This window comes from Chiloscyllium plagiosum, chromosome 23 (genome assembly GCF_004010195.1).
Source record: "Chiloscyllium plagiosum isolate BGI_BamShark_2017 chromosome 23, ASM401019v2, whole genome shotgun sequence".
Classification (NCBI taxonomy): Eukaryota; Metazoa; Chordata; class Chondrichthyes; order Orectolobiformes; family Hemiscylliidae; genus Chiloscyllium; species Chiloscyllium plagiosum.
The window spans coordinates 8,761,607-8,777,525 of NC_057732.1; the positions used below are offsets into that span (position 1 = coordinate 8,761,607).

The 15,919-nt window shown below is 42.9% G+C and overlaps 1 protein-coding gene across 8 annotated transcripts in view; it reads right to left on the minus strand.

Moving 5' to 3' along the window:
• Positions 1–15,919, minus strand: part of pde3a (phosphodiesterase 3A, cGMP-inhibited) — a 487,762-nt gene that overhangs the window by 31,487 nt on the left and 440,356 nt on the right. For all 8 annotated transcript variants that reach the window (XR_006315047.1, XR_006315046.1, XM_043713455.1 and 5 more), the window contains 4 exons: positions 13,403–13,602; positions 9,182–9,385; positions 4,996–5,157; positions 1,810–2,056 (listed from right to left, as the gene is read on the minus strand). Coding sequence is in view for 6 of the 8 variants with exons in the window: in XM_043713455.1 (XP_043569390.1) it covers positions 1,810–2,056; positions 4,996–5,157; positions 9,182–9,385; positions 13,403–13,602 (813 nt within the window). In the remaining 2 variants the exon portion in view is untranslated. The remainder of the gene's footprint in view (positions 1–1,809; positions 2,057–4,995; positions 5,158–9,181; positions 9,386–13,402; positions 13,603–15,919) is intronic.

Genomic DNA, 15,919 nt, shown 5'->3' on the forward strand with positions numbered 1-15,919 from the left:
TCTGCCTCTATTCCTGATGAAGGGCTTTTGCCTGAAATGTCGATTTTCCTGCTCCTTGGATGCTGCCTGAACTGCTGTGCTTTTCCAGCACCACTCTAATCCAGAATCTAATCTAATCTATCCAGGGGCCTACCATTAACTGTATAAATCCTGTCCTTGTTTGTTTTACCAAAATGTAGTATCTCACATTTATCCAAATTAAACTCCATCTGTCACTCCACAGCCCATTCACCCAATTGATCAACATCTCTTTATAATCTTAGATAACCTTCTTCACTGTTCACCACTCCATTAATGGGTGGCACGGTGGTTAGCACTGCTGCCTCACAGTGCCAGAGACCCAGGTTCAATTCCAGCCTCGGGCAACTGTTTGTGTGGAGTTTGCACATTCTCCCCGTGTCTGTGTGGGTTTCCTCCAGGTGCTCTGGTTTCCTCCCACAGTCCAAAAATGTGCAGGTCAGGTGAATTGCCCGTAGTGTTAGGTGTAGGGGTAAATGTAGGGGAATGGCTCTGGGTGGGTTGGTCTTCGGAGGGTCGGTGTGGATTTGTTGGACTGAAGGGCCTGTTTCCACACTGTAAGTAATCTAAAATCAAAACTAATCTAATCTAATTTTGGAGTCATCTGGGTAGAGTTGTTTACTTTCACCAAAATCCAATCAAGACCCATAAATAGAGATGTTTAACATGATAATGAGGGAATAGAAAGCCACAAAGTAATGTAGATGTACAATTACATTCAGCCTGCAATATGTCATCCAGCAGCACAATACCAAGCAATGCCACCCGTCTGACAGCATGTCATCAGGTAGCATGAGGAATTATCCAAGAAGGTATACAAATCAGTGACAGGATTAACAAAGGAGGCAATGATGGACTAAGATGTCACATCACCATGTAAAAGAAAAACAATTTGCTTTATGACAAAGTTCACTGAAAACTATTTCAGCCCTCAACCGATTCAATTTGAATGCAATGTAATGTCTAGGATAGTAAAACACTTTGGATACTAGAAATCTGTAATAAGAACTAAATAAAAAGTCAGAAAATGGTAGCAACTATGGAGAGAGAAACAAAGTTAATATCACTAGGTCAGAAATTGTTGCCTGCTCTGACTCCTTCCAGATTATTAACAGCTTTACGTCTAATGTAAGGCTTGCGTTTCTATAGCATTGCAAACAAATGTTAAATGTCACACATTATTTTGTGTATTTGTACATAAAGAATTGGGATTAATCTCAACCGGTGATTGAATAAGTAAACCAATTCCTTCCAGATAATAAATTGTTCAACACTCAAATGTTTTTATTTTGAACTCTGTATTCATCAATAGACAAATCTGACTCATACAAGAAATAATGCATTTTCTGACCTGCCTTAATTCTATCACAAACCTCATTCTCAGACATTTTAATTGCTGACTTTATGGCACCGATTCTGGAAGGGAATCAACACCAACAGATCCACAGCTTGCACCTGTGCTGGACAATGTTCGGCCAAGGTGTGATGACTGGGAAATCTCATGGGTCACTGACACAGTTTGTCACCAGCTGTACACCTGGCTACGTGGCACCCATTAAGCTGTATTAAGGCTTAAAGGAATCAGTCAACAAATACTGCAACAAAACTGCAGATCCGCCAGACACTGGCGCAAACCATCCAATACATTCAAAGCTCAAAATGAAATGAATTAAACATTCCTCATTTCCCTTGCCATTTAAATATTTGATCAAAAAGACCATGCCTCGGATACAGCTAGTACCATACTGATTATCTTTGATAGCATTTCTTTTGGAAATAAATAATACTCACTTCGCCTTGTTTCCAACGTTTCTGTGCCTTCCTCCTCTGTTGTTTCAGCATCATCATCGTCCTCTTCCTCTTCATCTTCATCATCATCCTCCACCCATCTCCCTGGTATGAGCCCTGCTGAGTTATAGGAGTTACACAATGGCCCCACAATGTGTGTAATGAAGGATTCCTGAAGTTTGGCCAGCTGAGGAGCTGAACGGTCCATAAATGGGCTGATGGGAAGCCCGAGGCTTGACTCCTCATCACCCTGTACACCAAAGTCAAATCAGTTAGGAACATGGAAATGATTTACCAGTTTTGCATCTTCCCTCTCTCTCTCTCTTTCTCTCTCTCTCCAACTCTGGAGAAATCTTGTCAGTACAATTTTTTGACAGCACTTCACTGTGTACCATTCACAGGATACAGGATGGCAATTCCCCAACATTTAGACCAGAGACCAATCCTAAGCCCCATGACCTCCACCATCATGAAGGATAAAGGCAGCACATTTGTGGAAAAAATTGTCAGTTGCAAGTTCCCCTGCATGTGGCCACTGACTTATACATATATTACCATGATGTGGAGGTGCCAGTGTTGGACTGGGATGGTGATAAAGTCAGAAGTCACACAATATCAGGTTATAGTCCAACAGATTCACTTAAAATCACAAGGTTTCGGAGCACTGCTGCACTGGTGAAGTGAAGGAAAGCACACAGGCACAGAATTCACAGCAGGAGAGATCATTGCAAGTTAATTCCAGGTAATTAGGAGTGTCAAAAGATGTTGTGGTTCTGTTCGCCGAGCTAGGAATTTGTGTTGCAGACGTTTCGTCCCCTGTCTAGGTGACATCCTCAGTGCTTGGGAGCCTCCTGTGAAGCGCTTCTGTGATCTTTCCACCACTACAAATGCCGGAGGAAAGATCACAGAAGCGCTTCACAGGAGGCTCCCAAGCACCGAGGATGTCACCTAGACAGGGGACGAAACGTCTGCAACACATATTCCCAGCTCGGCGAACAGAACCACAGCAACGAGCACCCGAGCTACAAACCTTCTCACAAACTTTGATTGTGAAAAGATAGTACAAATTATGTGAGTGAAGTATCAACAGTGAAGGGATGACCTATGATCCAATTAATTGAAGCAGAGAGATAATTACAAAAAATTAAAAATTAGATAGTGCGAGAGACAAATCAAATGGCTGGAACAACATGCTAGGTACAAGAGTTGTTTGACAAAGTCTAACCAAAGTAGCAAGTAATCCAAAACTGTACAAACTAATACAGGTAGAGAGACCTTAACACATTATAGAGGTGATGGTGTCAAAACAGGACAGTAAGGAAGATTTTACAAACATAGATGTGTGTTGGGGTTACATGTAAGCACGACATGATTCCAAGATCATGGTTGAGGCTAAGTTTCATACCCATGAAGACCCTCATTGTGTGCCTCTTACACCTATCATGTCATTCCAGCCACTTGGTTTGTCTCTAGCCCCATCTTACTTTTGGTTTTTTATAATTATGTCTCTGTCTCAATTAATCGGATCATTGATCATCCCTTCATTTGCTATTCAGCTATTAAAACTTCACTCACACCATCTGACACTTTTGATCACCTGTAAAGATTTGTTATTCAGCTTGTTGACACTTCACTCACACCATTTGTACTAACTTTTGACACTCCCAATTATCTGAAATTACCTTGCCATTATCTCTCGGCCTATAAATTCTGTGCCTATACACTTTCGTCCACTTCACCAGACAGAGGAGCAGCGCTCCAAAAGCTTATGATTTCAAATAAACCTGTTGAACTATAACCTGGTGTTGTGTGGCTTCTGGTATTACCATTAGTTTGTGATCACTCTGGCAAAATCCTAGTACTCAATTACTTTATCAGTATTATTTCAGCATCTTCACCACATGGACTCCAGTGATTTAAGAAGGCAGCTCACCCACTAGCTTCTCTCGGCTAACTATGAAACAGGCAGCAAATTTTGTGTCAAACAATAGAGATTTGGCTTTCCTAGCAACTGTAGCTAGTATTGGGCATACTGGGCCATATTCACTTCTGTGAATAAGGAGTGATTCACATAGCATAGGTTCCTGTCAGGGTCATGCATGTGGTCTTAGCTCTTCTCAGTTTCTGGCAGAATCTACAATTGTGAAAGAGCTGTGCATTTGGGTTGTTACTAGAGTACACCAGCCTAAATCCCAGCACAGTGACTGTGGTTAGCATTGCTGCCTCGCAGCACCAGGGACCTGGGTTTGATTCCACCCTTGGGTGATTCTGTGTGGAGTTTGCACATTCTCCCCAAGACTGCGTGGGTTTCCTCTGGGTGCTCTAGTTTCCTCCCATTGTCCAAAGGTGTGTAGGTTAGATGGATTGGCCATGCTAAATTACCCATATTCTCAAGGCATGTGCAGGCGAGGTGGATTAGCCATGGGAAATGCAAGGTTATAGATACAGGGGAGAGGGGTGTGTCTGAGTGATACGCTCTTCGGATAGTTGGCGTGGACTTAATGGGCTGAATGGCCTGCTTCCACACTATAGGGATGCTATGAATGAACTTGCAAAAATCTATAACCTGAGGTCCTTTTGTGATCTCGGGCAAGTCCCATCACTGGACAGACCTCCATATCAGTACCCTGCAAGTGAATTTGTGGAGTTAATGAATTAAAGATTTGGTTAAACCTCCTTTCCACTTCATCTGTATTTCAATGCTGTGCTTGTTCTCACACAGCAAGTACTATTCACAGTGGAAACTGCTGGACAATGTAACGGAATGGAGATTTGTTTTGTTACATTTTCTATCATCAGACTGACCAGTACACTTTGTCCAAAATTGGGCCAACTTCAGAATTCTTACACATGCTCTTCAATATCTAGCATTATTTTTAAGGTCTGATTTCCTGATCAAATGGCATAAGTCACGAGTGACTCACTAGAGGCACTGGTGAGGTAACTTGACCGGGAACCATGAGGGCATGCTTGGCCAATCACTTAAATTAATGTGCAGCAAATCTGAATTTCTATGTTTGTGACATCTAGAGCAGTAACCATCATTCCTCAGCAAGGCTGCCCATGAGCACCTGCCCTACAATGTGTCTGGACTCAACTGATTTCCGACGCTAAGTTTTCTTTTTGATGCAACAATGGCACAAAAATAGGTGAAACAAAGCATGAGCAATTCATTCATTCATGACTAACCTGCTCGTAGAACTCATTAACGATGCCTTCAGTCCATTTTAAATGGAGCTCCTTACATTTGGCCGGCCCATTGATGTCAGCGAGCTTAATGCACATTTGACAAACCAGCAAGCGATCGTTTTCATTTGCCCAGTCAATACCTGGTCCGACCTCTTCATTCACCTACAATGGTTTATGGTAATGAGGGCAAACAATTACAAATTGGTTCAGCAGTATTTGGAAATGAGCCGTAAGGCTGCGCCTTACCGAATAGACAGGAAATTACTGGACAAGATAAAGAGTTTTCTCTCTAAGAACAGACCTCTGTTATCAAGTTCGCTTAGAATGAAGGGCAAAGCATTGCATTCTGTCAGTGTGAGTGACTGTAGATTGGAGCTTTGACATGCCATGTCTGTACATTTACAACATATATCGTCCAGCATGACCGTGTAGTGTAAATTCACATTGCTGCTTATTAACAGTGTGTATTGCACATTAACATCTTGTACCACACATCAAGATTGTGCTTTATGCACACAGAGCTAAGATTGCTATTTCCAGTTCAATGTCACTGTCTATTGGACCTGACTGTAACTGCTGTTTAGAGTAGAATCCCTACATGTGGAAACAGGCCATTTGGCCCAGCAAGACCATATCGACCCTCCGAAGAGTAACCCACCCAAACCCAATCCTCTACCCTGTATTTACCTCTGACCAATGCACCTAACACTGTGGGCAATTTAGCATGGCTAATTCACCTGATCTGCATATCTTTGGACTGTGGGAGGAAACCAGAGCGCCCGGAGGTAACCCATGCTGACACGGGGAGAATGTACAAACTCCACACAGACTGTTGCCCGAGGTGGGAATTGAACTCTGGTCCCTGGCGCTGTGAGGCAGCAGTGCTAACCATCGAGCTACCATGCAAGAGAATGATTTTGAATGAGTTAAAATGTTATTAAGTTTACTGGTCCCTCGGATCAATATTAATTTAAACTGAATGCATGTAAATTCAAATTGAAATTGATTTTAATATAAAGCTAGCACCTAATTCAATCTAAATGAATTTCCCAGGTCATTTATACCGAAATGAAAAACCTGACCCAGCTACATATGAACAGAATCCCCAGTAAAGTGTGAACAAATGTTTATATTATTCATACACTGATAATCAAACAAAGTGAGGTGGAATAATTCTCCAGGCTGTGAGGTAAAGATGGGGAAGCATCTTTGCTTTTTTTGAGACTCAATGGGATCCATAGCCTCCTTCTGTACTCTTTGAATTTATGATTCTATTTCTTGACTAGAAGTTTAGCAAACTTAAATCCAATTGAACTCTTGAGGTAACTGCCCTACGTTTTTGAATAATATATCATACTTGAGTTATAACACAGGTCACCAGAAAAGTGGGCAGGCTGACCTTTGAACAGACTGGAAAGGGGAGGTGAGAAGAGGCAAGTTACTTTCAGAAGTAACTTGAATCAATCATGTGTAAATGGAGGAAATCCCAGGTTGTTTGGGAACCAGACTGATGAACATCACGCATGGCTTTATATTTGGGAACCTACAAGGAGCATTATTCATTTTGACTGAGTAATTGTGAATCATCCAAACACAGAAACCATTGTGTCTTTGAATTGATGCAGAATCAGAAAGTTTCACATGATGTGGGATTCAGCAACGACTAAAACCACCAACCAGATACATAACTTTGACAAGGTCAATACTGAAAGAAATTAGGGTAAATTTAAGCAAGTTAACTGGACTGAGACTATTCAATGACAGTGAAGCAGATCATGAGAAATAAGAACAGGAGAAGGCCATTCAGCCCCTCCAGTGTGCTCCACAATTCAATAAAATGATTTGACTGTGGCCTAAATTGCACTTTCTTGCCAGCCCCACATAACCTCAGCCCCTCCTTGACAAAAAAATCTCTCCGACATAGCCTTAAGCTAAATTGGTGATCCAGCTTCCACAGCTCTCTGGGGAGGAGAGTTGCTTGGGGAGGGGGAGACACACTTTAAAGACTTTGGTCCAAAATGCACATGGCTGTTCCAAAACAGTAAACACAGTTCCAAGAACAATGGGTGTGTAAGTCAAATAAGCTGAAAGACACTCAAAGGTGACTGAATCTATATCATTAGATTGGAATGGGTTAATGTGAGATCTGCATTCAGAAAAGAATGACAAAGCAGATTTAAGGAAGCTGATGAAGGGCTCCTGCCTGAAACGTCAGTTTTCCTGCTCCTCAGATGCTGCCTGACTTGCTGTGCTTTTCCAACACCACTCTAATCTCCAGCTTCTGCAGTCCTCACTTTCACCTAGATTTAGGGAACCACAGACCTATCAGTCTTATTCCAGAACCTGATAATTTAGATTTAGATAATGCGAAGAATCACTAGCATTTAACTCAACGGACTATCTTTCCATCAGAAAGTCAGTAACCAACAGCCAACAGTAGAACCACATCTTGCCTCGCCAAATAATTAACTTCCTTGAGGAAGTACCAATTTCAGTGGCTTGTTAGTAGCCCATTCTAACCAGATTTCTGATGGCTTTTTATGTGAATTGCAGTTGACCTAACTTAAAGCTGTTGGGATTCAGAGTAAATCTTGTTAAAGAGCAACAAATAGCCCAGAGGTGGTTAGAGGAGACATATCGGAGAGAAATACTGGATGCAGTAGCTCAGGGTTCGCTGTTGGGACATAAATACTATTTGCAATTCATATATTCACCTGGATTCAAAGTTAGTCAAGTTTGGAGATGAGACCAAATGAGGAAAAGAACAGGAATTAGAGATGGTAATGTAAAAGTACAGAAGATATTGGATAAACTATTTGAGTGGCCAGAAGAAATGTAAGAGTAATTAAGCATGAACAATGTGGAGGACAAAATGCAGGAAGGATAGTTGACATATGTACTGAATGAATTGTGCTTTCAAATATAACGATGCTGAAAGAGACCTAAGAGAGACCTTAGATGTATAAGAACAAAGTGTTCCATCATTACAGTGTAGTGATCAATAAATTCAAGAAAGCTTTGAATTAAGAAACCACAAAACAAGATAAGCTAAAGGAGATCATGATTCAAAAGATATAATGGTGTAATTAGAATTCACCTTGAGTATTATGCCCAGTTCTGGTCACTTTATAGATAAGGGCAAAATTTAAGTGGTGGATGCAATACAGAGCGTCAAAGATTCGAGTAACAGAGACTAAACATCTCAATTTTGGAGAGTAGCATCAGAAGAAGAACAAATAAGATATTCTTCCATAGGAATTTGGCACTGCTGGCCAAATCCACCCCAAATTGCCCTCGAACTGAATTGCTGACTTGGCTACTCAGAGGATATTAATCAACTTGATGGTTTTGCATAGCAATCGATGATAATTAACATACCCACCATTACGGAGATGTACTATATATTCATTGTTTTGATTTATTAATTTAATTCAGATTCGACAAATGAGATCTGAACCCATGTCGCACAGCATTTGTCCTGGCCATTGACATTGGTACTGCACTGTAAGGTCAAGGGAGACTGCCGAGGTGCACATAATGATGAATCAAGTTGTGAATATAGAACAATGGCTTCAAAGTGGTAAGAGAAATAAACTGAAAATAGTACCAGAAAATTCATCCTCACACAAACTGTTCCAAACACACTAGATCGTCCCTTGAAATGAAGGACTACAGACAAATGCAATCAAACCATATGGATACAGTTGAAACCGGGGACTCTATTTTTTGAAGAGCTAAGAGTGGCTTGTTTTGCCTGTAATTACCCCTGTGAGAGTTCAAAACAAGGGGGCATATATTTCAGTGAGAGGAGAAAGATTTAAAAGGGGCCTGCAGGGTAACACTTTCACACAGAAGGTGGCTCATATGCGGAATGAACTGCCCGAGGAAGTGATAGGTGCAGGTACAGTTACAAAATTTAAAAGCCATTTGGATAGGTAAGTGAATAGGAAAGGTTTGGAGGGATAAGGGCCAAATGCAGACAAGTGGACTGGTTTAGTTTGGCAGACTTGGTCGGCATGGACAAGTTGGACCAAAGGGTCTGTTTCTGTGCTGTATGAACGTAGGACTCTATTGTGATCATTGATTTGTCACTGATCAAACTTTCAATGAATGTGATCCTCATTTGAAGTTGCTAATATCATTCAAGCAAAATCCATGACCAATGAATTCAGATTAACCAGATTACCTTGGCATTGAACTCAGCGAGGAAGTCGAAATGTTTCTTAAGATCTGTGGCTAGTATGGCTTCAATCACAAGAAATCGGAATCTCTTGAATTCAACGTGGTCCAAGTTGACCAAGAAGTTGTAATCCTGTTGTGACATGAAAAGGTTCCACGCTGAAGCAGCGTGGTGGTTCTCCAATACTGAGCGGTCATTATATAGAACAGCCTGCAATGAAACACAACTGGAGTTAGCTACTCAGTAGGTGTGTAAATTATAGGTTAAAGTTAAATGCTGGGATACGTTGATCATCAAGGCTGGCACTTAATATTACACAGGAATGGAATCAACAAACTAAGCACTACCAGCAACGTGTTTTTAAAAATTAATTCTTGAGCTGGGCGGCACGGTGCCTCAGTGGTTAGCACTGCTGCCTCACAGCACCAGGGACCTCGATTCGATTCCAGCCTTGGGCGACTGTCTGTGTGGAGTTTGCACATTCTCCCCATGTCTGTGGGGGTTTCCTCTAGGTGCTTTGGTTTCCTCCCACAATCCAAAGATGTGCAGGTCAAGTGAATTGGCCATGCTAAATTGCCCACAGTGCTAGGTGCATGAGTCATGGGTTAATATAGGGTAGGGTAGGGGAAAGGGTCTGGGTGGGTTACTCTTTGGAGGGGTCGGTGTGGAAATATTGGGCCTATTTCCACACTGTAGGGAATCTGATCTAAAAAAATGTCAGCTGTAGGCATCGTTGGTTGGGCCAGCATTTATTGCCCATCTTCAATTATCTTTGGTGGTAGTGAGCTTCAGGCTTGAACTTTTGCAATCCTTGAGTGGAGGGTCACCCACAGTGTTTTAGGGAGGGAGTTCAGGATGTGACTGTGTTATATTTCGAAGTCAGGATGGGTTGTGGCTTGGTGGGGTGGGGTAGGGGGAGATTGTCCTTCTCGGTCACCAGCTTGGAAGTATCGATCTTTGAAAGATCCTTGCCTCAGAATTTTTTTTTTCAACATTTAAAATATTTCAGAAACTTAAGAAGTTTAGTCTTAGGTCTCAGTTGAGTTAGGAATGTAGTGATATAAACAAGAATGAGTCTACACATTCTCCCCGTGTCTGCGTGGGTTCCCTGCAGGTACTTCAGTTTCCTCCCACAGTCCAAAGACGTGCAGGTCAGGTGGATTGGCCATGCTAAATTGCCATAGCATTCAGTGATGCGTAGGTTAGGTGAATTAGAGCTGAAAATGTGTTGCTGGAAAAGCGCAGCAGGTCAGGCAGCATCCAGGGAACAGGAGAATCGACGTTTCGGGCATAAGCCCTTCTTCAGGAATGAGGAAAGTTTGTCCAGCAGGCTAAGATAAAAGGTAGGGAGGAGGGACTTGGGGGAGGGGCGTCGGAAATGTGATAGGTGGAAAGAGGTCAAGGTGAGGGTGATAGGTCAGACGGGAGTGGGGGCGGAGAGGTCGGGAAGAAGATTGCAGGTTAGGAAGGCGGTGCTGAATTCGATGGATTTGACTGAGACAAGGTGGGGGGAGGGGAAATGAGGAAACTGGTGAAACCCGAGTTCATCCCTTGTGGTTGGAGAGTTCCTAGCCGGAAGATGAGGCGTTCCTCCTCCAACCGTCGTTTTGTTGTGGACTGACGATGGAGGAGTCCAAAGACCTGCATATCCTCAGCCTGTCTCAGTCAAATCCATCAAATTCAGCACCGCCTTCCTAACCTGCAATCTTCTTCCCGACCTCTCCGCCCCCACCCCAGTCTGACCTATCACCCTCACCTTGACCTCTTTCCACCTATCACATTTCCGACGCCCCTCCTCTCTACCTTTTATCTTAGCCTGCTGGACAAACTTTCCTGATTCCTGAAGAAGGGCTTATGCCCGAAACGTCGATTCTCCTGTTCCCTGGATGCTGCCTGACCTGCTGCGCTTTTCCAGCAACACATTTTCAGCTCTGATCTCCAGCATCTGCAGACCTCACTTTCTCCTCACAGGTTAGGTGAATTAGTCAGGGGTAAATATAGAGTAATAGGCGAGGGGAATGGGTCTGTGTCGGTTACTCTTCAGAGGGTCAGTTTGGACTTGTTGGGCCGAATGGTCTGTTTCCACACTGTAGGGATTCTATGAACATCCTGAAAACAATAAAATGGCCAGCTAACTTATTTCAGTGCTCTTGGTCTGGAGATACATTTCAAAATGATGCCACTAAATCATTTATGGCCAATTGAGAGTGTGGGCAGACCCTTTATTCAGCATCTCACCCAAAAGACAGCACCTCTGACAGGTTAGCACTTCCTTCGTACGGCATGGGAGCCAACCTGAATCATCCTCAATCTCTGGAGTGAGGCCTTACCCCACAGGCCTCAGACTCAGAGATTAGAAAGTCAACACTGATCCACAGCTGGCACTTTGCACAAAGAATGACAAGACAAGCGTGCGTTAATGGTGAGTGAGTTAATCTGATCACCGCATGGGACATGGTCAAGGCTAGAAATGTCAAGCCTGTTGCCTCTGAATAAGGAAACAATGGATAAAAACAATGAAACAAATCTACTTTTTTTAAAAATGTAGTGTAATTGCACTGCGTTAATAATTGCAAATGAAAATCCTTTCAGAGTGACACCTGCTAATTAATACTAAATTAGGGATGAAAAGTGCGGCAGTGGAAGAAGCACAGCAGGTCAGGCAGCATCCGAGGAGCAGGACAATTGATATTCCCGGTGTACACCCTTCATCACTGATTCTCCAGCATCTACAGTCCCCACTTTCTCCTAGCTACTAAATTAGGGACAGGATTAGACTGAAAGTGAATTCCTACCAGTAAATACACCAAGAAGACTTTGTCCAGTGAATTTGGACTCAAATTGAAGCCAAGATTCAAAGGGAAAAAGCCAGTTTCTAATCTAGTAGACCATCCCTGTCTATAATGTGAAATGAAAATTTGTCTTTGTTGTAGAGATTGTAATGAGGTCAGCCGAGGGGAAGGGAGGAGCTCACAGAACATGAGTTCCCTGATTGGGGCTGTTAACCTGGTCCAATCAGGGAGCCCTGGCTGACAGATATAAACAGGAGTGTCTTCGTGCACTTTGTGTCTCTCACTGTGTCTCACACCTGCACACACACACCATGGGTACTGGGATAAAATAAGCACTACCGCACTTAGGTGGTAGTGTGGGGGTTAATTAAAACTAAAGAAAAAAGAAAAAAAAATAAACAGGAGTGTCAGGAAGCTCTGTTCACCCTGGGAGTCAGCTTTGAGCTAGCTGGGTCAGCATCATGTACAGTGCAAGTGTAAGTAAAGAGTGACTTGGTGACAGGAAACCAGCCTTTGTGGAGTGTTTTCAATTGTGTTCTATGGAATAACCGTGTGCTTTGCATAGTTGTGATAATGACCACTCTCTGCCTTTTGCAGCTGTATTTGCAGCTTTTACCTACTGCGTCACTAGGAATCCTGCGGCACATCTAACGTCAAACAAAAAATCAAAACGTCAGGGTTCTTCCCTTTCTTTAAAATAAGGGAGACATAACTTCCCTAAGAGTAGACGGCAGACAATCCTGTGTATAAGAGTATTTGTACATCCCCAGAAGTAGTTCCACTAATATGTTTATGAATTCCTTATAAAATTTAGTTGGGAGTCCATCTGGCCCTGGTGCTTTGCCACCTTGGAGATATCTTATTGCTTCCTGCACTTCCTGTACTGTTAGAGGCACATTCAAAACAGAAGGCTGCTCCTTACTCACATTGGGGAGGTCCAGATTTTCAAAGAAGGACTGCATTCTCATTGTATCGTGTTCACTTCCCTCCGACCGATAAAGCTCCTCAAAATATTCCCTAAACCTAGCATTGATCTTTTTCGAATCACAGGTAATGGTACCAGCCTTCTCCCGAACAGAAGTAATAGATTGGGAGGCTTTTTTCCTCCTAGCTAAATAAGCCAGATAATTACCAGGCTTATCTCCAAATTCAAACAGTCTTTGTTTGGCAAGTTTCAGTTAAGTAGATAGGTTTGATTTGGTAGAATAGTGCGTTGTTTCTAACAATGGCACTATGTTATGGCCTTGTTCTTTGAACTGTTTTCTTTTCTGTTTTGATGGTGTGTTTTTTTCTCCACATATAAGTGCTTTGTAAAAGATTTTAAAAAGCTTTTCAATGGAAATATTTATTTTAAAAAATCAAAACATCAACGGTAGAGTTTAAAAATGTGAAACATTCAGAGCATAATGGAAACATCTCTTGCATCTTGCCATACCTGTGGTGCACTGGTTGCCACCAGAAAGGCATTGGTTCTTCCTGGGTGGTCATAATCATGCATGGCCGCAGCAACATAGAGGGCCATTAACTCCAAGGCAGGAACATTGGCAATAACGCAGCCATATCTGTTCTCTGTCACACTGTACGTTTTTGATATGGCATATCCCATGTGTCCATGTGTGAACCCGCTGTCTGAATCTAAACAAACATTTGGCAGAGAATTAGATTGCAGAAGTAGAGAAATTTACAGAATGTATCTAAGCTCTGAAATTCAGTCTTTTAAACTTCTCTCTCCATCTTAAAGCCACCCTCTCTCACCCAGCTTTTCATTGTGTTTTATGGTCTCTCTTTTAATGACTCGATGCCAAATCTTGAATAACTTCCGGCGAAGTGCTTTGGGTTTTTTTTTTAAACTGTATGGAGGATAGCCACACAATTGCAACTTCTTGTTGTTGCCTCTTCCTCACCACACCAGCTTAAACACGTCCCACACCCGCTGCAGTTTTCAGATGGCAGCAGTTTGTGAACAGTTACTCATCCCATCAAACATTTTGAAGGATTTCGAAACCTAATGCAGCCAGTGTCTGGCACAATAAGGCTCTGTGAACCAAAGCAGCTAAACATGAATGCAAACTGCATTGTCTGATACAGGGTGTTTCTTCATAAACATCTCTACAGACTCAACATCAGGGGGGTTAGGCCATGGTGATGTTGAAGGAAATTTCTCTCCACCTTTCAAAAAGTACTTCCCTTTACTCCTTATTAAGCTGTACAAATCAGGAAAGCATCAACAAGGATCAGATTTCCCATTGGAAGACCAAGAGGAAAAGTAATGTAGTTTCTTCAGAAAAGCCAAAGAATTGCAGATGCTGGAAATCAAAAACAAAATTAGAAATTGCGGGAAAAACTCATCAGATCTGGCAGTGTCGATGTACAGAAAGCAGAGTTAATGTTTCGGGTCCAGTGACCCTTCTTCGGAACTGATTGTTGCTAGGAAAAGGCTGGTATATAGGATGGAGATGGGGAAGGGGATGGCAAGGAGTAAATGATAGGTGGAGATGGAGTCCAAAAAAAGAGCCCAACAGTTGGACAAAGGAATGGGTAAAGATCAGCCTGGGAGAATGAATAGGTCAGCGAATAGGGACGGTTAGTAGCTGACAATGGGTTATATGTGGTAGCAGCCCATATGAAAGCAAGGCCTGGTGTGTGGGGGTTGGGATTAGAACATGGGAGAAGGTGTCTCAGGCCCCAAAATTGTTAAACTTGATGTTGAGTCCATAAGGCTATACAGTTCCTAAGTGGAAAATGACGTGCTGTTCTTTCAGCTTGTGCTGAGCTTCTCTGGAACACTGCCTGAGGCAGCAATGTGGCCAGGGAACAGGGTGGGGTGTTGAAGTGTCAGGCACACAGAAGCACAGGGTCTTTTTGCAGATGGAATGAAGGTGTTTCGCAAAGTTGTCTCCCCAGTCTGTGAGCAGCGAGTGCAGCAGATTAGATTGAGTGAAGTGCAGGTAAATTGCTGCTTCACCTGGAAGGTGTGTCTGGGACCTTGGATAGTGAGCAGGAAGTAAACAGGCAGGTGTTACAACTTCTGCAGTTGTGAGGGAAGGTGCCCTTGGGCTGTGGGACATATCGCTTCACTTCTTCTCCACTCCCAAAGTGCCCCAGAGGGAACAGTCTCTGCAGATGGCCGAATAGAAAGGGTAGGCGATGTGTCTGGTGATGACAACCCACTGGAGCTGATGGAAATGGTGGATAATGATCCCCTGGGTGAGGATGCTGTGGTAGGTGACGACAAGGGAGCCCCTATGGCTAATGTGTGAGGGAAAACAGGGGGTGAGGAAATGGGTTGGACACAGCTGAGGGTCCTAGCAACCACAGTGGTGGGGAATCCTTAGTTAAGGAAGAAGATGGACATTTTGGAGACCCCCTTGTCGAAGTTGGCATCATCAGAACAGATGCAAAGGAGACGGAGGAATTAGGAGAATGAAACGGAGTCTTTACAGGAAGCAGGGTGTGAGGATATATAGTCACGGCAACTGTGGGTTTCAGTGAGTTTGCAATGGATATTGGTGACCAGCCTATTCCCAGAAATGGGAACAGAGATGTCGAGGAAGGGAAGGTAAGGAGTCAGATATGGACCAGGTGAAGGTGAGAACAGGGTGGAAGTTGGAAGTGAAATCGATTAACTTTTCCAATTCCAGACAAGAGAGGAAAGCAGCATGGATGATGTCATCAATGTACAGTTGAAAGACTTGTGGGTGGGGCTGGAATAAGACTGGAACAAGGAATGCCCCACATACCCCAAAAAGAGACAGGCATAACTGAGGCCTATGTGAGTACCCATGGACATCCCTCTGAGCTGAAACAAGTGAGAGGAGTTAAAGGAGAAGTTGTTCAAAGTGAGGACAACCCAAAATAACCCCTTATTCGCTGGACAGTGCCTTGAATCCAATCCCAAATCCAAAGAAGAAAATCCAAACCTCTTCTGCTGATTGACTCGAGCGTATTTTCC